Raw genomic sequence first — 21,463 nt, 5'->3', positions numbered from 1 at the left:
ACAGACAGATTACCTGCAAATCCCACCCAGGGGACTCAGAGCAGCCACATCTGCAGTCTACACACACGCACGCACACACACACACACACGCACGCACACACACAGACATGCACACACACAGTCACCTCTTGAAATAAGATTATAACACCAGGTCACACAGAGCCAAGCCCCTTCATTCCTGATGCAGGCAGAGGGAAGTGCTGATGCAGTCTGAATGGGAAATGTGAATGGAGTGCCGGGGGAGCAGAGATATACATAAAGTCAGAGAAGTAATGAAATGATGGAGTCAAATGGCAAAGGTCCAGATGTTAAGGCTGAACCCAATCAGCTACAACGTTAAAACCCACCTAATATTGAATATGCCCAGAACTTTATTTTGTCACTGGACATCCACGATCCTCTAGTTGTGTTTGTTATGGATGGATCAAATGGTCAATCCATACTTCCACGAATGGCCTGCAAGGTTCCCAATAACATTTTGGTTTGGTGGTTTGTGTCAAAAACAGCCAATAAATGCAGACCCCAGGTTTCCTACAAAGCCCTGCACTGTAGGGAGAAAATCAATTTTATCCTCCCCATTAGTCCGTGGTTTTGAATTTGTAGCTGAATGATTTAAATTCAGCTGTAATAAGTTCATTTCTGAGCTTCAGCTGGAGTTGAGAGTCTGCCATTGGTGTAACAAGCTGAGGGGTCCATGTCAGGTGGTGAGAAGAATGAGAACTGTGCATTCATTTTATTATGGTGCAACAGGGTCAGAGTTATTAGCAGTGGACATGCTGTCAGTATCCACAGCAAAAAGTTGGGGGAATGATTTTTCTGCTTCATAAGCTGAAAGCATATATTAAAAAAAAATCATTCAGTCTGCTGTGTTACATTAATATTTTTCTAAGAGGTAACAATACTGATGACCAAACAACTGCGTTATATGTAAAAGGTCAAACAATGAAAAAAAACCTACTGATCAAAAACTCTTATCTTAAATAACTATAACACATCGATAATAAAATCACTCATTACAGACTATTGTCCCATGGTACCTAAATAAGCTTAGAGAGCAAGAAATAAGCATAATACTGTAAATCGCCTTTAAACTCTAAGCAGTCACAGAAGAAAATATGTTACTCTAAAGTAGCTATGCATGATTCCCAGTTTAAAACAATTCTTATTTATTATAAATTGGGCCACAATGCATTATTCTTTGCTGAAAAAAAACTCTTTTTCTTCACCTTCTGATTGGCTGTCCTTGTAAACAACACGTCTGGTTGGGCAGGTGGGTGGGCCTTACATGTTCAATGTGTTCTATGTTTGCAAATGTTCCTATTTACTGAAATGTTGATAATATGAGCATTCAAGGCAAATCGTTAAATGCTTTGAAACATATTAAACACACAATAGTATCATTTATGTATAATGTATAGGTTGTACAAAGCAAAAGGCAACATTTCTTCTCCTTTTACATAAATAATCACAATGTTCCCAAAGATCAGTGACAAATAAGTAAAAATAAAATAACTTTGAATTTCAGTTTAAAAACATCTGCATTTATCCGATTGTGCTGGTGCTGTAATGCTTGTGTGCTGTCATTGGTCAGCTGGGACAACCTCCAGGATGATCTGCAAGGTTCGGTTGAAGGAATCTGATGACACAAACAAAATCGTGTAAAGCTCCATCAAGATAACAGCCTAACAAGATTGCAGTTAAAACACAAATGAAAGGTGATTGTTTCATAAAAATCATTGATAACAGTGCAACAATTGGAAATCAGCACATTATACAAAGCAGATACAATTAGCTCTCTAAAGCAATGAAGATGTGTTCTCTGGAGTGATAAATTACAGTTCTCCATCTGGCAACTGGATGGAGAGCTGTTTGGGGGGGGGTGAGCTGAAGTTGAGTTGTTTGTCAGGAGTTGGGTTCAGCCCCTTGAAATACCTTTTAACTCCCAGGGGCTTCTGTAAACCACCACCACCCAAGATAAAGCTAACACTTGTGAGACTTGTGAGGTGTAAGTATCACAGCAGATACCACTATGTCAAAAAACTGAGGACGGAACACAGAAAAATATGAAAGAATTTTTTCGTAGTCTATTTTTTTATGTCTAGTATATAACCCATTTGAAAATATGCTGCAGTAGGCCAAAACTTGATTAATGATGTTAAATATGATTTGCAACATAAGAAAAAAGACAGAAAAATGTCAAAAAGTCCTCCTATTACAGATTTTAGATGTTTAGCTTCATCCATTGACAGATCTCTCCTGAAATGTTCAGTTCAGGTCTGGCCGGGCCACTCAAAGACACTCACAGGGTGGTCCCAAAGCCACTGCTTTGTTTTCTTAGGCGTGTTCTTAGGGTCATTGTCCTGTTGGAAGGTGAATTTTTGTACTCAAAAGAGTCCTGAAGAGCAGAGAGCACTCCTGTCTCTGAACCGCTTTGCAGCATCTGACGAGCGGTCTGTCTGACGGAATTAGCTTAACAGACGCGTCGGGGTTTCCAAATTCGTAGGCTGCATACTCCTGAGGACCCGGCCTTTGCGGTCTACGTGGGCCGAGTCCTCCGAAGGCCAGGTAGGCCGGAATTGCGAGGCTGTGAAATTAGACGATCTAGCCTTCAGTTTTGCGTCACCAGCTGTCTCGGTGGAGTTTAATAAACTCGGCCGTCTGCTCCTTTCTATCTAAAATATAACAGGACACTGGAGTACATTCTCGATCATCTCACACTTCTATTTAATCAGTTTTCTGTTTGACGTTTCTTCAGCTGTGTGAAAACAAAATCTTTAATCTCAGCCAAACCAATTTTCTCACGAAAAATTAAAACACTGAAAAAAGCCAAATAATAACATTTTTAAGTTATCTAAGTGACTTATATATAATGTTTAACCTGAGTTGTGAAAGACCGCGGGTGGTTTGAAAACGGTGTGCAGGGACTACGCTGTTATCGCCCCGGCTAGCTATCAAGCTGGTGGGTAACAGACGTCTCCGAAAACATCGGAGCACTTTTGCAAATATGCGATATCTTGATAAACCGAGCAGATATTTGAAGTTTACACACCCACACTCTTGCCTAAAAATATGTTAAAACTTTATTTTGTGACCCAGAAAGAGTAATAAGAGTAATACTAACACTAAATAGCTGCCGCCATTGTTGGAAACTGGAATTGGCTGGGCTGCCAGTTCATTGGCAAGAGCTTTCTTTAGCAGGTTATCATCAAGGATGTGTTTGCACATTGTATTAATCTTTCCCTCAACCCTTACAAGTCTCCCAGTTCCTGTTGCTGAAAAACTTTCCCACAACATGATGCTGCCACCACCATGTTTAACTTCAGGGATAGTACTGCCCAGGTCATGAACAGTTCCCGGTTTCCTTCAGACATGATGCTTGGCATTCAGGCCAAGTATTCCAACTTTCTTCTAGAGAACTTTGCTTCTCATGGTATGAGAGTCCAGATAAATGATGGAGGGTTCACCCTCCCTACCGCTCCCCACCTGGGACAGCTACCCCCCTACTGTGATGTAGTACTTGTTGGTTCTCGTGTGGTTGTTGACCCACTCCCTTGGTGGTCTTAGATCCAGTCAGTTCTTGGGCACCTGGAGCCGTAGAACCCTGATCTTGGCTTGCACCGGGGTAGCCTGTCTCTAGAGGGGTCAGCTACCGGTCTTGTTTGTTGACTTTTCCAGTGCTTTCAACACCATCAGACTGAGCCTCCTGGGTGATGAGCAAACAGTGATGCAGGTGCTTCTCTGTTGTCCTGGATTGTTTATTATCAAACAATAAGACCACAATATGTGCATCTTCCACATTGTGTGTCTGACAAGGTAATCAGCAACACAGGGGCACCACAAGGGACTGTCCTCTCCCCCTTCCTCTTCACCCTCTACACCACAGACTTCAGCCACTGCACAGAGACCTCCATCTTCAGAAGTTTTCTGATGACTTTGCAGCAGGGGTGATGTGGGCGACTCCTTTGTCACGTGGTGCAAGCAGAATCATCTGCAGCTCAACGTGGCAAAGACCAAGGAATTAATTGTGGATTTTATGAGGCCCAGGAAAACCGTGACCCCTGTTTTAACAAGGGGGTCAACATGGACATTGTGGAGGACTATAAATACCTTGGAGTAGGCAAAGACAATAAACTGGACTGGATTAAAAACAACACTGCACTCTACAGGAAAGGCCAGAGTCATCTCTATTTTCTGAGGCGGATGAGGTCCTTCAACATCTGTCAATGATCATGATTTTTTATGAGTCTGCTGTTACCAGTGCTGTCCTCTATGCTGTTGCATGCTGGGGCAGCAGGTTGAGGGTCACAGATGCCAACAGACTCAATAAACTGACCTGCAAGGCCAGTAATTTTGTGGGGATGGAGCTGGACTCCCTCAAGGTGGTGTCTGAGAGGCAGATGTTGTCCAAGTTAAAGACAATGTTGGACAATACCTCCCACCCACTCCATGACGTGCTGGCTAGCCACAGGAGCACACTCAGTGAGAGACTGAGATTACCAAAAAGCACCACTGAACGACACAGGAAATCATTCCTGCCTGTAGCCATCCCCCTGTACAACTCCTCCATCTAACACACTTGTAAACACTGCAATAGTAAGATCCTTTTTCACATGCTCTTTTCAACTCAGTAATGTTGCTGTCAATATTATTGATATTTATTTATAATCGCCTCTGTCAATCCTTGATATTTATTATTATATAATTATTGAGTGATTTGTATATATTGTGCTTTTTCTTAAATCTGTAACATATTGTATTGTTAAATAGTCTAGTCTCTTTCTGTTACTGTACTGGAGACACTGTAACCCACATCATTTCCTTAGGGATTAATAAAGTATTCTGATTCTGATATGTATGTTTGTTTTTCTTACAGATACGGAAACACACATTGTGCATATTTATTTGTACTCTATCCTTTACTGTGTCTTTCTTGACCTTGAGTTTTGCGCTTCCTTACAGTTTTTATTTCCTGAGTCTGTAGTGCTGGAGGTCTCTTCAAGTTGAAGAAAAAGTTTCAGCTCAAGACAGAAGCATCACACCAGGAGAGTAACACTGGATCCAGTTCAATAACACTTCTTGTAAATAACCGGTCGTCCTTTTCAATAACCAACTTTTTCAGTAGATCAATGGACTTGATAAAACTCAACCAACCAACAAAGACCAACCCCAGCAGAGGACATTAGTGATATGTCGGTCGCGAACGAAATGGCTCTTATAGCCGGATCTTTGACGTGAACGACGCGAGCCGGCTCCTTATCGCGAGCAGTGGGTTTTTTTTTTTCTTTCTCTCACCCTCTCTCTCGCACTTTTTTCGCTTCACTCCGCACGCGAGCCTTGTGCTTTACGCTGGGCAGAGGGGGAGGGGCGGTAGTTAGTCAGTAGCACAGGAACAGAGCGGGAGGGAGAGAGAGAGAAAGAGAGCCAGGGACAACAACGTCACATTAGAAAGGTATAGCAATCATCCACAACTATTTTCAGTTGCAGATGATAAAGGATTCAGAAAGTTTATTCATGCAGGTCCATATGACAGAGAATATGCATCTTCTTTTTGTTTTCGTATTTTAATTTATATTTAATTGTGTTGTGGTTTGTAGTGTTTTGTGTTGTTTCACTTTAAATTTGTAAAAGGAAAAAGCTGAAAATTTAAACAGTTAAAAGTTGAAATGTGAATAGTTGGTTTTTGTATTATATGATTTATTTATTACATTTTATGTGGAGTGAATAAATAAAAGTATATTTACGGTGGCCCCTACAGACAAAGCACGTACAAACTTCAAAACACGTAAAAACTCCAAAACACGTGAAAACTCCAAAACACGTGAAAACTCCAAAACACGTAAAAACTCCGAAGCACGCACAAAACAACAACAGAAGTGCTCCAGGATGCTAGGGCGCAGTGTTGAGCTTTTGTTACCTCGTGGCTACACAAGCCAGGAAGTACAAACGACCGGATTTGGTGTGTGGTAGTAGCAGGTAAGTGAACATTTTTTTAAATTATTTGAATATATGTGAGTGCTTGTGTATAAATACACAAACAATACACACATGCTTTCAATTGTGTAATTTAAGTGATCTTGGTAATTCTGTTTTGAAGTTCAGTTAACGCTAGAAATGTGTTTTGGAGTTTGTACGTGTTTTGTCTCTAGGGGCCACCATATATATTTATATATAAACATATGTAAATGAATCCACTTTTTTTTTTTTACATTAGTATTTCCTTTTGTGCATAATTTTGTATTGTTGTTAATAATAAATTAATTAAAGCACAAAACAACCTGAAGAGCCGGTTCGGAGCCGAAAGAGCCGGCTCTTTTTAGTGAGCCGAGCCGAAAGGGCCAGTTCTCTAAAAGGAGCCGGAAATCCCATCACTAGATGACACGGCACCCCAAAAAGTAATGAAAGACTGTCCAAACTTTCACACTCGAGTTTGATTTTGTGCCTCTCCAGTATCTCGCCAGACTCAAGAACCTTGATTTTAAAAATGAAATGCAAAAATTACATTCACTTCAATCTGAACCATGAAATATGTATTTGAGACCTTGATGAATTACTTCAGAATTAAATGAGGAAAAAGAAAAACTTCTTTTGGGTGGTCGATATTTTTCACAGGGGGGTGGCACTGTGGATTAATGCACATGTTTTATCTGACAGATTCTTACAGTGGATGATAACACTCCTAGGAATTTGTGCTTCCTCCCCACCAAACTGGGGATCTTTTCCATCACAGGTGAATTTACTACTACACTACAGATCACTTCCATTATTAAATAAATAATTGACAAATAGTGCTTTATTAATTTCATGTTTGCAGCTTAATCAAGTGACCCATCAGTAACTTAATGATGTGTTACCTAAAGTCCTCTGAAGCCACTTTGGTCTGTGGTTGAAGTAAATAAAGATGTAGTATGCAGGGATGCCAGTGAGGGAAATGGCAAATCCAATTCCTGTGTTAACAGGGTCCGAGTACAGAGACAGGAAGACCATGAAGAAACATGTGATGCAAAACACCACCGGAAAAAACAGTGGAACCTGCGGACAAATCAACAGTGAAATTATATACTGTACACACAAAGATGGTGAAAAGTCAGGATTTTGCAGAACTGATTGAATGTTTTGTGTTTAAAATTTCAGAGGAAAATGTAAGAGCTACAGTGCTGTGAAAAAAGTATTTGTCCCCTTCACAGTTCCTTAGTATTTATGTCACAATTTCATGTTTTAAATCATGACACAAACTTCGTTATTAAAATAAGATATTCTGAGTAAATACAAAATGCAGCTCTTAAACAATGATTTTATTTATTCAGGGCAAAACCTATTTGACCCTTTGTGAAAAAGTCATTGCACTCTTTGGTAAATCATGAATTAACTGTAATTATTAACCACAATTAAATTTGAGTGAATTTTCATTACTAGACCCAGTCCTGATTATTGTCACACCTGCTGAATCAAGAAATCACGTAATTAGAACCTGTCTGACAAAGTAAAGTAGGCTAATAGATTAGATTAGATGAAACTTTATTAATCCTTTGGGTGGGTTCCTCCGGGAAATTCAGTACTAGATGTGAAGGCCAACACATCAGAGCTAAGGAACAAACTCAGTGACACTTATCAGTCTGGGAAATGGTTTTCCACTAGTACCAACTCAGCCCCAAGATTTTGGGGAAAAGATTCTGTTGTCTGACAAGACGAAAGCTGAACCTTTTTGGAAGGTTTGAGTCCTGGTTACATCTGGTGTAACACCATTGCATACAAAGAGCATCATACTAGGGGTGGGTTTTTATAATCAATTTATCGATTAAAATCGATTCTGGCTTGGATAACGTAAAATCGATTCATTAAAATCCTGAATCGATTTTTTAATATAAATTTATTTTGCCCGAAATGCCAGAATCTCTGGTGAAATCTCACAAACTTTCAACAACCACCAAACAGTTAAGACAGTAAATGAGAGCAGGAACACGGATTCTGCACAAAGACTTAAACACACAGCGCAACCGGCGGATCAGAATCAGTTAGATGTCGCCTTTCTCACAGTCGGGGCTGAAAGCCGACAGCTGGCTGATTGTGATCTGTCGGTGGGTCCGCGCTTTGTGTTCATGCCCTTTATGCGCTGATTCTAAAGCTGTTAGTTTTATCTCTCTCCAAACAATATTGACCGAACCAGGAGCAAAAGAAGATCCAAACTACGCTTCACATAAACATCGTCATGAATTCACTCTGACTTTCGCTGTTTTGCTTCCATCGCGATGCGCAGCTCTCTCTCCCTCTCTCCCTCTCTCTCTCCCTCTCTCGCTCTCTCCCTCTCTCTCTCTCTCTCTCCCTCTCTCTCTCCCTCTCTCTCTGTACTTCAAGAACAGTTTCCCTTTCTTCATTATTCGCTTGCTTGTTACGCACAAGTCTACTGTTGCTTACAGCGCTGTCAGCTGCTGTTTTTTTCCCTTTTACATTCTTCCAAAAAGAAAACCTAATTTCTGCTGTTCAACACTGAACAAATGTAAACTTTTTAAAATTATGCAAAATGCAAAACGCCGTGTCTCTAATAAAACCGCTGTAACTTCAGAGGTAATGTTCATGTGCTGATTAATGGTTTTCTTTCGTTTTTGATGTACTGCAGAATATTTTTATAAAATCTAGTCCAGGAAAATCGCCTTCATGTTTTTCTGTGTTTTATCCTCAGCTACTTTGACACAAAGGCATCAGCTGTGATGCTCACACCTTTGATAAAGTCTTGCGTGTGTCAGCTTCCTTTTTATAGATACAAAAATATGTAAATGTACTGATCTGAATTATAATATTTCTGACTGTCAAAATTTCCCAGATTCAAATCGAATTGAATCGAATCGAATTAAATCGAATCGTGGATCGAATCGATTCGGGACCTTGTGAATCGGAATTGAATCGATTCTAGAAATCTGTGACGATACCCAGCCCTACATCATACTAACAGTCAAACATGATAGTGGTAGTGGGGTGGTCTGGGGCAGCTTTAAGAGCTGAACAACTTGCCATGATTGATCAAACGGTGAATTCTGCTGTCTACCAGAAAATCCTGAAGGAGAATGTTCAGCAGTCACACTTGAATGATGCAGTGGGTCAATGATCCAAAACACACCAGCAAGTCCACCCCTGAATGGCTCAAAAATAAATTAATAAATGAAGGCTTTGGAGCAGCCTTGTCAAAGTCAGGACTGAGAAAACTGCGAAGCTTTAGCATGACAACACAAACACTTGGTGGTAGTTCTTGCTGTGAAGGGTGTCACAACCAGTGATTAGGTTTAGGGGACAATTACTTTTAAAATATAAAATGCAATTTGTTTGATGATCTGAAACATAAGTGTTACAAATGTAGGAAACACTAAGAAATCAGAAACGGGGCAAATACTTTTACACGGCACTGTATCTGGATGCATAAAAGGTTAATTGCATATATAACTGTTAATACTGCAAAGTTCAGATATAGCTGCATAGTGGTGTGGAAATACTGACTTTAAAAGGGCGGGGGAGGTCCGGCTTTGTGTATCGGAGGTAGATCAAACCCAGCACCACCACACCGATGAACAGCCATCGCAGGAAGCTCATGAAGTTCAACAGACTGTAGATGTCTCCAACTAACAGCTGGAGCATGGTCATAGGGTACTGTATATTCACATACACATCCAAATACACACACACATACAAGACGGTTGTATTTCCATCAGTCAAGACTGTGTATTTACAGTGTGGATTTACAGTAGGTTTTATGGACTGATGAATCAAAACTTGAAATCTTTGGTTCCTTCTTCACAGGCTGTTTTACTGGATCCAGGGTCAGTGATAGGAGCCTTGAAACAAAATGGCTGTCGCAGCATTCTGGATTGCCATGCAATACCCTCTGGTATGGATTAAAGATGGACCGATCTGATATTACGTATCAGTATCGGTCTGATACTGACCTAAATTACTGGATCGGATATCGTAGAGAAATAAAAAATGTAATCCGATCCATTAAATATTTCAAAAGCACCTCACAAAACTTGCGACATAGTGTAGCCCAGCTCATAACCTTAGCACGTCGAAGCAGTATGCGTCACGTGATAGAGCAGCTGTGGCGTGCGAGACCTGTCGGCGGCCTTAGCGGAACTGTTTCGAGGTGACCGACTGGGAAACACTCTGTGAGCCTCACGCCGAGGACATCAATGGGCTTACTGAGTGTATCACAGACTACATAACTTTCTGCACCGACTCCATTGTTCCAGCTCAGACTGTTCATTGTTACCCAAATAACAAGCCGTGGGTGACTAAGGACATCAAAGCCCTCCTCAACAACAAGAAGAGGGCTTTCAGAGGGGGCAATAAAGAGGTGAGGAAGGTCCAGGTGTTACTAAAGGACAAGATCAGAGAGGTTAAGGACAATTACAGGAAGAAGCTGGAGTGGAGACTCCAGCAGAACAGCATGAGAGAAGTGTGGAGGGGCATGAAGACCATCACTGGATTCAGGCCAACCAACAGCAGGGGAGCTGAGGGAAGTGAGAATAGAGCTAACGAGTTGAATCTGTTTTTCAATAGATTCGACATCACAGTGTCTGCTCCCACCCCCACAACCTCACCTGTAGTCTGCCTGGAACCCAGAGCCACACCACTGTGCCAGCCTCTCTCCACATGGCACTGTGGCCTCCTGTGAGATTCCTGACACCCCTCCTCCACCCAAGTCTGACCACAACGCCATCTTCCTCATTCCCCAGTATAAACAAAGCATACGGAGGGAAGACGTGACCAAGAGGGAGGTAAAACGGTGGACTGCCCAATCAGAAGCTACGCTACAGGACGCACTCAACGACGTAGACTGGGACATGTTCAGAGCATGCGCAGTCGACATCAACGAGTTTACGGAAGTAGCAGTATGCTTCGTCAATATGCTAGCGGAGGAGATTATCCCCACTGCCAGAGTCACCACATTCCCAAACCAGAAACCGTGGATGGACAGATTGATCCGCACTGCAGTAAACGCCAGGACCGCCTCCTACAACGCGGGTCTCGCCACTGGCGATATGAGCGCCTACAAAGCGGCCTCATACGGCGTGCGGCGCGCGGTGAGAGATGCCAAACGCAGGTACCGGGAACATGTGGAGTCCCGCTTCCACCAGGGCGACACACGGAGTATGTGGCACGGACTACGCACCATTACGGACTACAAAGCCAGGGACACTGCGCCGATCAACGCCAACTCTGCATTCACCAACGAGCTGAATCAGTTCTACGCCCGTTTCGAGGTTAGCCAGGCGGCTAATGCTATCTACCGCCTGACTACCGAGGACAGTGACGTCATCAGCGAGAGCCCGGTGACCAGCATCGCGGAGCATGACGTCCGAGCGGCACTGAGGAGAGTGAACACAAGGAAAGCGGCGGGGCCAGACGGCATCACCGGCCGTCTGCTGCGCTGCTGTGCTGACCAGCTAGCAGGTGTGTTCACTTACATCTTCAACGAGTCCCTGGCGAAGTCTGTGGTCCCCACATGCTTCAAAAGATCCACCATCATCCCTGTGCCCAAGAACAGCAAACCCTCATCCCTGAACGATTACCGGCCAGTTGCACTGACCTCGGTAGTAATGAAGGTGTTTGAGAGGCTGCTGAAGAACATCATCTCCTCCTCCATCCCAGACACCACAGATCCGCTGCAGTTCGCCTACAGATCCAACAGATCCACAGAGGATGCCATCGCCCACGTCCTACACACCACTCTCAGCCACGTGGACAAGAAACAGGGTAACTATGTGAGAATGCTGTTTGTTGATTACAGTTCAGCGTTTAACACAATAGTGCCCTGCAGACTGTTCACAAAGCTGAGGGATCTGGGACTTAACAGCCGTCTGTGTGCATGGGTGTTGGACTTCCTCACTGGCAGAACTCAGGTGGTGAGGGTGGGCAGGTGCTTCTCCAACAGCATCACCATCAACACAGGAGCACCTCAGGGATGTGTCCTCTCGCCACTGCTCTACTCCCTCTACACTTCAGACTGTGTGGCCACCCATGGCTCCAACACCATTGTGAAGTTTGCTGACGACACAGTGGTGTTGGGTGCCATCTCCAACAACGATGAGGCGGCCTACATGGATGAAGTGAAGAATCTGGCATCGTGGTGCCAGGACAACCACCTCCAGCTGAACGTCAGCAAGACCAAGGAGCTGGTGGTGGACTTCAGAAGGGGTCAGCACAGAGACTACAAGCCCATCATCATCAATGGAGCTCCAGTGGAGAGGGTGCAGTCCTTCAAGTATCTTGGTGTCCACATCTCCTCAGACCTGACATGGGCTGCCCACATTCAGGTCCAGACCAAAAAGGCTAGGCAGCGCCTGTATCACCTACGACAACTGAGGAAGTTCAGGGTCTCTCCAAAGATCCTCAGGATTTTCTATACAGGCGCTGTGGAGAGCATCCTCACACAGAACATGACATCGTGGTTTGGGAACAGCTGTGTGAAGGACCAAAAAGCTCTCCAGAGAGTGATCCGTACAGCAGAACGCTGCTGCAGGATTGCTCTCCCCCCGCTTCAGGACACCTACACCAGGAGATGCCGGACTAGAGCAGCGCAGATACTGAAGGACCCATCCCATCCTGGCAACAAACTGTTCCAACTTCTGCAATCTGGTAGAAGGTTCCGCATCTTCCGGGCAAGGACAGAGAGACTCAAGAGGAGCTTCTATCCCCAAGCCATCCGTGCCCTAAACACACACACCCGCCCTCTCACATCATCTATAATTGACTGAGACAGGACTCTCTTCCAGACACTCTAAACCAAGGCACAATGTACATTTCAATTCCTTTAATTTTAAATATGTTTATATTGTCTATCCTGTAAAATAGTCAGATGTCTATTCATATTAATGTACAGAATTCACCTGCTTGCTGCTACTACTGCACATTCACCCAGTGTATATACTATATGTCTGTATATATATATATAATGTTCTTCCTCTACACCCCCCCCCCCCCCCCCCCCATTTTTGCACATGTCGAGGAGCGTGTCAGGCTACATTTCACTGTGTGTTATACTTGTATAACTATGCATGTGACAAATAAAGAACCTTGAACCTTGAACCATCACCTTCACTCAATACCAGGTCGAGATGCAAATGAGGAGTCTTCACTCAGGCAAGTCTGCTGGACCAGACGGAGTGAGTCCCCTCGTCCTCAAGACCTGTGCCCCCCAGATGTGTGGAGTCTTTCATAAACTGTTTATGCTGAGTCTGCAGAGGGTCCCAGTGATGTGGAAGACATCATGCCTCGTCCCTATTCCAAAGATACCACGTGTCCTGGATTGTTGATTACCTGACAGGAAGACCACAATATGTACGTCTCCCACAGTGTGTGTCTGACAAGGTAATCAGCAACACAGGGGCACCACAGGGGACTGTCCTCTCCCCCTTCCTCTTCACCCTCTACACCACAGACTTCAGCCACTGCACAGAGACCTGCCATCTTCAGAAGTTTCCTGATGACTCTGCGGTGGTTGGATGCATCAGCAGGGATGATGAGACAGAGTACCGGGCTGTGGTCGACTCCTTTGTCACGTGGTGTGAGCAGAATCATCTGCAGCTCAACATGGCAAAGACCAAGGAATTGATCATGGACTTCAGGAAGACCAGGAAACACTTGACTCCTGTTTCAATCCAGGGGGTCAGTGTTGACATTGTGGAGGACTATAAATACCTTGGAGTACACATTGACAATAAACTGGACTGGGCTAAAAACACCACAGCGCTTTACAGGAAGGGCCAGAGTCGTCTCTATTTTTTGAGGCGACTGAGGTCCTTCAACATCTGCCAGAAAATGCTGAGGAGTTTCTACGAGTCTGTTGTGGCCAGTGCGATCCTCTATGCTGTTGCATGCTGGGGGAGCAGATTGAGGGTCGCAGATGCCAATAGACTCGTTAAACTGATCTGTAAGGCCAGTGATGTTGTGGGGATGGAGCTGGACTCCCTCAAGGTGGTGTCAGAGAGGCGGATGTTTTCCAACATAAAGACAATGTTGGATAACACCTCCCACCCACTCCATGACATGCTTGTTAGTCACAGGAGCACGTTCAGTGAGAGACTGAGATCATCGATAAGCACCACTGAACGACACAGGAAATCTTTCCTGCCTGTGGCTCCCTGTACAACTCCTCCACTTAACACACTGTTTACTGCAACAGCTACACCCTTTTTGCACATGTTCATTTTCAGCTATTTATTTATAAGGTACTTTTATGTGTATATATATGCCTGTATATATTGTGCTATTCTTAGTTAGTGTATTATCCCTTAAACTTTTTCCCTGAATCCGTTCAGTCAGACTTGACAAAAACTGGAAAAATTGGGGTGTTCTAAAACTTTTGACTGGTAGTTTAGTTACTTTCCACTATGTTCCTACTCCATGATAAACTACAAATTTACCCCAAATTACTACTATTGATATTTTAATATGAGAATCAAATTCTAGAAAATAAATCAGGCCCCATCTTATCATTTTATCCTTATCTTAAAGACGCTGCTGGTTGCTAATTTACTTGTGGTGGGTAACAAATAAGCAGAACTGCTTTCTTCCATTTCCACAACATCTCTAAAATTAGAAATATCCTGTCTCAAAGTGACACTGAAAAACTAGTTCATGCATTTATTACATCCAGGCTGGACGACTGTAATTCATTATTATCAGAACGTCCTAAAAACTCGCTGAAAAGCCTTCAGCTAATCCAAAATGCTGCAGCAAGAGTCCTGACAGGGACTAGAAAGAGAGAGCAGATTTCTCCTGTTTTGGCTTCCCTGAATTGGCTTCCTATTAAATCCAGAATTCAAAATCTTGCTCCTCACATACAAGGTCTTAAATAATCAGGCCCCATCTTATCTTAATGACCTTGTAGTACCATATCACCCTATTAGAGCACTTCACTCTTGCTCTGCAGGCCTACTTGTTGTTCCTAGAGTATTTAAAAGTAGAATGGGAGGCAGAGCCTTCAGTTTTCAGGTCCCTCTTCTGTGGAACCAGCTTCCAGTTTGGATTCGGGAGACAGACACTATCTCTACTTTCAAGATTAGGCTTCAAACTTTCCTTTTTGCTAAAGCATATAGTTAGGGCTGGACCAGGTGACCCTGAATCCTCCCTTAGTTATGCTGCAATAGACGTAGGCTGCCGGGGATTCCCATGATGCATTGAGATTTTCCTTTCCAGTCACCTTTCTCACTCACTGTGTGTTAACAGACCTCTCTGCACTGAATCGTACCTGTTATTAATCTCTGTCTCTCTTCCACGGCATGTCTTTATCCTGTCTTCCTTCTCTCACCCCAACCAGTTGTTGCAGATGGCCCCACCCCTCCGTGACCATGATTCTGTTGGAGGGTTCTTCCTGGTAAAAGGGAGTTTTCCCTTCCCACTGTTGTTCATAAGGGGTTGTTTGAGTATCAGGATTTTCTCTGTATTTGTGTAGGGTCTTACCTTATAATATAAAACACCTTGAGGCAACTGTTGTTAGGATGTTGTTCTATATCAGTGAAACTGAATTGAATCTCTAACCTTCCTACAATTTTTGTCCAAAAAAGTGCAGAAAGCTCAGACAGAATTGTTTTCAGGACTCATGACATCTATTAGCTCATGTTGTCGTCCCTTTCAAAGATTAGTTTTTGTGACCTTTAGTATATTGTCTGAAATGAAATGCTTATGTTAGTAAACTGACCATTATGAGAACAGCTGCAAGTGGAGTGTGTCTGCGGACATGAATCATAGACAAAACCTCAGGGAGCTGGCCTTCACGTGAAGCTACGTAGAACATTCTGGTGAACACACACATTATGACAGACAAAATGAGGAGAGACACCATGACATTCACTTGATAATCAACACAGTCACATTGTATGATTAAAATCAGCTCTTTTTCAACATGAAACATATTCCCATGGGCAGTTTTCTCATTCCCATTAAAAATGCCTCAAGTGTGTAGGTTCAAAGATTTGAAAAGACAACCTGCTTGACTAACTGTGCCTGCATATTTTACAATAAATGCTAGTTTACAAAAAAAGAGAGAAAAAGATAGAGGTGTCCTTTGTTTCCCTCTCTGAGTAGTTCAGATTTTACTTGCTGGTTAATGTGACACTCTGAAAATTCCTTGATTAGGTTTAGGAAAAGTTTAAATTCATTAAATCATTGTCACTTTTGTTGCACCGTAGCACAGATGCATAAGGACACCTTGTGTGCACCACCAGCAACTTTGACAAAACTGATGTATTTGACACCCTACACATGACACACGCACACACACACAGTATAAGCATACTTAAGTATACTTAATACCACAAATTATTGCAAAGTTAGAACTTTTGTTTAACTGCTACAGGATTCTGTCGTGAGCACATCGGCATACATACTCTAGGTGTTTTAGCAGTGACACGAACCTTACCTTGACAGGGCAAAGACGCAGCCGTTCATGGTGCCGTAGCAGGACAAGGCTACAAATACTGGCACGGCGATAGAGAAGTTCCCCAGAAGCCTCTCTGCAAATGTCTGTGGATTTCACAAAGAGGACATAAAGGGAGACAGATGAGCGTTTGTTGGTCATTTGTTTGTATTGAATGTCAGATGGAAAGCAGTGTTCAGGTGACAGGTGTATTTGAGACTAGCTCGAATAAATCAACTTGCAGGAAGTGTTGACTAAAGTTTTCTAATATTTTCAGTACAATGTTGGTGACGAAGCAGCACTGTGGTAGAAGAAAACAGGCCAACGAAACGATGTGAAAACATCAGAGCTGAACGACGGCCTTTCTTTAAAACACTTCATGGAAGATGGATCAGTTGCATCCGAAGCATATTCAGGCAGACTGTAACTGAAAACACCATTGGATGTAAGGTTACACTTGCAGTCAATCAACTAAACACTGACCAAGCAGGAGCAGAACTCCACCCTTCAGAGATAAGCTGCACCCTGCATACAGGATTCATACAGTAGCATGACCAGAGCTTTGAAGAACTAACAGACACTATTAGTTGTTTGGTGTGCAAGAGCTTTGTTTAAAAAGCAGAGGGATTATCTTTAGTCAGAGGAACTAAATGAAAGCGGAACATTTATTTTTAAAGGTTCTGTTTAAATACATGTAGTACACGTTTTTGAAGGACACAAGGTCCACATTAGTACAGTTTCATTTCTAAACATTTGCTGCACTTGTACTTTTGTCCAAAGTTTTAGGAGCCCTGGGTGTACGTTTGAAAATGTCCAAGTTTTGTCGTAGTGTATTGAGGTAAATGCTAAATAAAAATGATCTTTATATATGACTTCAGCCTATTCCATTCATCACTCTTCCATTATGTGAACACACCTCTAATTCAAAAAGCCTAAAATGACTAATCGTGCCTCAAGCCAAGCTTCTTCGAGATAAGTTCTAGACACCAGTTAAACTCTGTAATCAAGTTTGAGATGTAAACTTCTGCCCGCTGTCTATGAGAGAGGAAGAACATAGTTTAATGCTTTTATCCTATCACAGCCTTCTAAGAACACATAAATGCTCTTAACACCTGTCTTAAGGTGCTTTTATCGCTCTCTGTGCACAGGGCAATAAAACTAACTGCATTACAAAAGACCAGCGATCTCTGATCGCTATCCTCAGTCTAATAAGCAACAGTGGTTATTATTGGGGAATGTCTGTGATGTGATTAACATTAACAGGGCTGGGATGGAACAATCACATTAACAGCTGCTGGGAAGCCAAGCTGTCAGAGACACTTTGCTGATAATGACATGCTAAGTGCAGGAAGGCAACCGCACTGCTCAAGCCAGAAGTAAACACCACAGAGGTGAGACCTCAACTAAATGCTTTCAAGTAGCATGCACAACGTTTTACTGCAGAGAGCCAAGGTCAGCCCTTACAGTGAAAAACACTGTGAGATATATTTCACTGTCAAATAAGGAGCCACTGCCATAATTTCAGCTTAATATAAGCTACTGATATCACATATAACATAACAAAGCTTTGCTTTTCTCGTTGCTTTATTGAACTTTCCCTGTTCCTGCACACTGCCTGTCTGTGACAAGTTTTTGTTATAGCGCATATAGGTTGGCTTCACATTTCCTGATTAGTTTAACAGTAACTGCAAAAAGCCTTCAAAGTAGTTTTTCTGATTTTTAGAGAGATAGGGTTACCATAACAGATTAATTTATTAGAACAACTTAGCTTCCAAATCCACTGTCCTTATGACAACAAACACAAAGCTGCAGACATGGGATCTTCCACTGTGTGGCCAACTGAATGCTCAGAAATAGAGCTATATAGCGTTCCCAATAGTGGTGAGGATTCAGACACAAAATAGCCCCCAAAAGTTTCTAGTTCATACAATAGTTACCCTGATGGCGTCTTCCTGCTTTGCAGATACCTTGCAGTCTGGAAATGGCTTATTTAATGAGTCACAAATATCCACCAGTGGAAATGTTACAGTTTTGCCGCTGTTTACGTTCAGTTCTGCCATCGTGGATTGTGGCTACTCTGACTTTACGAGTGGGAAGTTGAGTTATTCCAGATTCACATTTCAACTGGGAACTTGGAAATTCTGACTTGGGAACACACCCTATTTCTACCACCTTGATGCTGATTGGCATTTTACAACACTTGTTTAAGCAGCTCTGAATTTTTGTGACTGTTAGTTATTTGTGTTTACCCAAAGTAATGCCCCAAAATGTAGTTCTTTGATGATTCTAGTGAATCGTGAGCTTTTGATCTATGTTTTTATATGTGAATTGTTACATTTTGTTCAGGCATAGATGTCTCTTGTCTCTCGTTTACATATTTCTCTAAGTTATTTTTTTCTGCTGAATATTTTGCTTTATGACCAAATTGTCAACAAAGTTACCGTAATAGCATTGCTTATTTATTACTGATTAGCCAGTCAGATTATTAGCCAATTGGGATGCTTTACAAAGCTCTACAGAATATATTTTTTTTAGATGATGGGATGTTTGCATTGTCTGCTCTATGTCAATCATTCTTACCCATAACATCCTTATCTGTTTACAGGCATGTTACGGTACATGCAGAGCTCAGGACAGAAACAATAATATGGGTCTCTAAATGAATGACTGTGCTATAATAAATGCACTGTCACACAATCTATTGATTCTTTCCCAAACACATATCATTAAAAAAAATCTAACTAGTGCTTTAAGGTAGAATCATTTTCACTACAGATGTATTTAGTTACACTATAATTATACACTAAGCTGATACAGATATTTTGTGAATAAGAGACATGGGTGAGGGGTCCCACTTTGAGTGTGTATGGCCTTGATTGAGGACTCATGCGGGGAAACGTACATTTATAAAGTTGTGTTGCTGTTTTACTGTTGTTGGTTTTTGCTTTTTTATTTTATTCCTAATACAATATTTAAGGTAGACGGATAAGTGACAGTTACTTTTAAAGGTTCAGTACTTACACTGTTTTTCCAAGTACTTACCACAGCAACAGCTGATGAGGCCAGGAGCTCCTCAGCTGACATTACAGTGTAGTATGCCACATTGGTGAGCACATAGCAAGAAGTCACAATTGCCATGGAGATACAGATGGCGAGTGGAACAGTCCTGAGGGCCGGAGGGAGCACACTGTTAGGCACTTGCAAGACTTACTCATCCTTCTTTCCCTTGTATATCTATGTCTGTTTTACTTCCATACATGCTCCATCTGTACAGCTTTCTAAGAGATGTAAACAGAATGTACCACCTACTATCGGGCTGATCAATTCTGCTAGCTACAACAGCTCCAAAGTTTTGCTTTTTGTGCTCATTCTTTGGTAGGCAGCACAAAACAATCAGAGTACTCTGCATTTTTTTGTTAAAAACAGAAGAGACGTCACTGTGAACACAGAGGAAACAGTATCTAATAATGTTCACATGTCCCAGATATGCCAACAGGATGAATTCACTTCAATTCAATTCAAATCAGCTCAATTCAGTTCAGTATATACTGAATATTGTAGGAATGAAATCACAACAAAGGTTGCCTCAAAGTACTTATGTTGTAAAGAGTCTACAATAATACAGAGTGACAAAGTGGAACAACAGTAACTCAGCCATGAAGTGGTAGAGCATGTAACGTCACATAGTGGGTTCAGTCAGTCAGCAGTTGTTGATGGACCCTTCCTGTTCTAACATGAGTAACCATAGTAACTGGTAACACACCAAGATGCTGTGTAAGGCTCAGGTACAGTAGACACAGTCATTTCACTTCAAAGTAGTCACGTGATCCAATGCTGTTTATTAGAAACACTAATCACAGTGAAACTAGCCACTTTTGTCCAACAGATGAAGAAATAGGATTCCTTAGACTTCAAATTCTATTATTTATAAATAACTTTACATGACCAGAAGAGTAAGCACATGGACTAAACTTACCTTGCAGGGTTGTCCACCTCCTCTGTCACAAAGTTCAGATAGAACCTGAGTAAGGAAAGAGTTAGTTTATTACCTCCACTTATTAATGACCAGCAACAGTGTGTGTGTGTGTGTGTGTGTGGGGGGGGATCGACCTATCTTGGTGGGGACAAAAATCTGAAACTTGCTACACTGGTGGGGACCAACAGATCCTAATGGGGACCGAAATCCCAGTCCGCACAGAGTTGAAGGCATTTTTCACACTCAAAATGTGGTTTTAGTGTCAGGGTTACAATTGGGCTATGGTTAGGTATGGAGACAGTTTAACTAACGTGTCCAAATACTAATGGGCTGTGAGGCCCTTACTCATTAGAGCAACCAGAGGAGAGTGGTCCAAAAAGAACAAACTATTCAAAATATATTATATACCAACAGGTATACATACCCCTGTCTATTTCCCTGCAGCATATACGATGGAAACATAAAATCTGTAACTATGGCGTGAAACGTGTGGGGCAGATGATAAGCGCATGCATGTCCATAGATTTAAAATACACCTTGGTCCACATCTTTTTCTGAACTTCTACTACTTTGAAATAAATTTTTTAGACACCATCTTCAGAGTCGCTGGTCTCATATTTCAGTTTATTCGACTGGTGATGTGTATTTAAAATCTGCACGAACTGTTTAAAACTCTCTTCTCCACGTGCCCACGCGCCTATAATATCTTCTAAGAAGTGGAGATAAAACATGGGTTGTAGTGCACACTTGGCCAACGCCCCCCTTTCCCACTTGCTCATGTAAATATTTCCCTACGATGGTGCGCATCTCTGTCCCATGGCCGTGCCTTCCAGCTGTAAGTAGCATTTATTGTCAAATTCAAAGTCATTGTTTTTTTGTTTTGTTTTTTTCTGCCTGTCCCGTTTGGATCTTTAGCCATCAGAATTGTTGTCTGAAGGCCAAGAAAGATGCCAAGTGGATTTACTTTACTAAGTGGATCATCATGGCCTTGCCATATTGGTCCATTTGATTGACCTTTATTATAATTATGTATTTATTTTATTTTATTTTCGGTTGTTACAGACGAGACAGACATGACTGGG

At 42.2% G+C, this 21,463-nt stretch overlaps 1 protein-coding gene across 3 annotated transcripts in view; it reads right to left on the bottom strand.

Moving 5' to 3' along the window:
- Positions 1 to 718: 718 nt before the first annotated feature.
- The window catches only part of slc7a11 (solute carrier family 7 member 11), a 50,495-nt gene continuing 29,750 nt past the window's right edge, over positions 719 to 21,463 (bottom strand). For 2 of the 3 annotated variants that reach the window (XM_085467340.1, XM_085467343.1), the window contains exons 6-12: positions 20,382 to 20,426; positions 19,448 to 19,571; positions 16,409 to 16,512; positions 15,689 to 15,785; positions 9,487 to 9,636; positions 6,852 to 7,029; positions 719 to 1,636 (exon numbers count right to left, since the gene is read on the bottom strand). In XM_085467340.1, the coding sequence (XP_085323466.1) occupies positions 1,581 to 1,636; positions 6,852 to 7,029; positions 9,487 to 9,636; positions 15,689 to 15,785; positions 16,409 to 16,512; positions 19,448 to 19,571; positions 20,382 to 20,426 (754 nt within the window). In that variant the 3' untranslated portion in view covers positions 719 to 1,580. The remainder of the gene's footprint in view (positions 1,637 to 6,851; positions 7,030 to 9,486; positions 9,637 to 15,688; positions 15,786 to 16,408; positions 16,513 to 19,447; positions 19,572 to 20,381; positions 20,427 to 21,463) is intronic. The other variant, XM_085467342.1, reaches the window with a different exon arrangement.

This window comes from Copadichromis virginalis, linkage group LG2 (genome assembly GCF_057382275.1).
Source record: "Copadichromis virginalis isolate Kocher_CV1m ecotype Utaka linkage group LG2, C_Virginalis_male_GT1.1, whole genome shotgun sequence".
In the NCBI taxonomy this organism is placed as follows: Eukaryota; Metazoa; Chordata; class Actinopteri; order Cichliformes; family Cichlidae; genus Copadichromis; species Copadichromis virginalis.
This window is presented reverse-complemented; position numbering and strand designations above follow the sequence as displayed.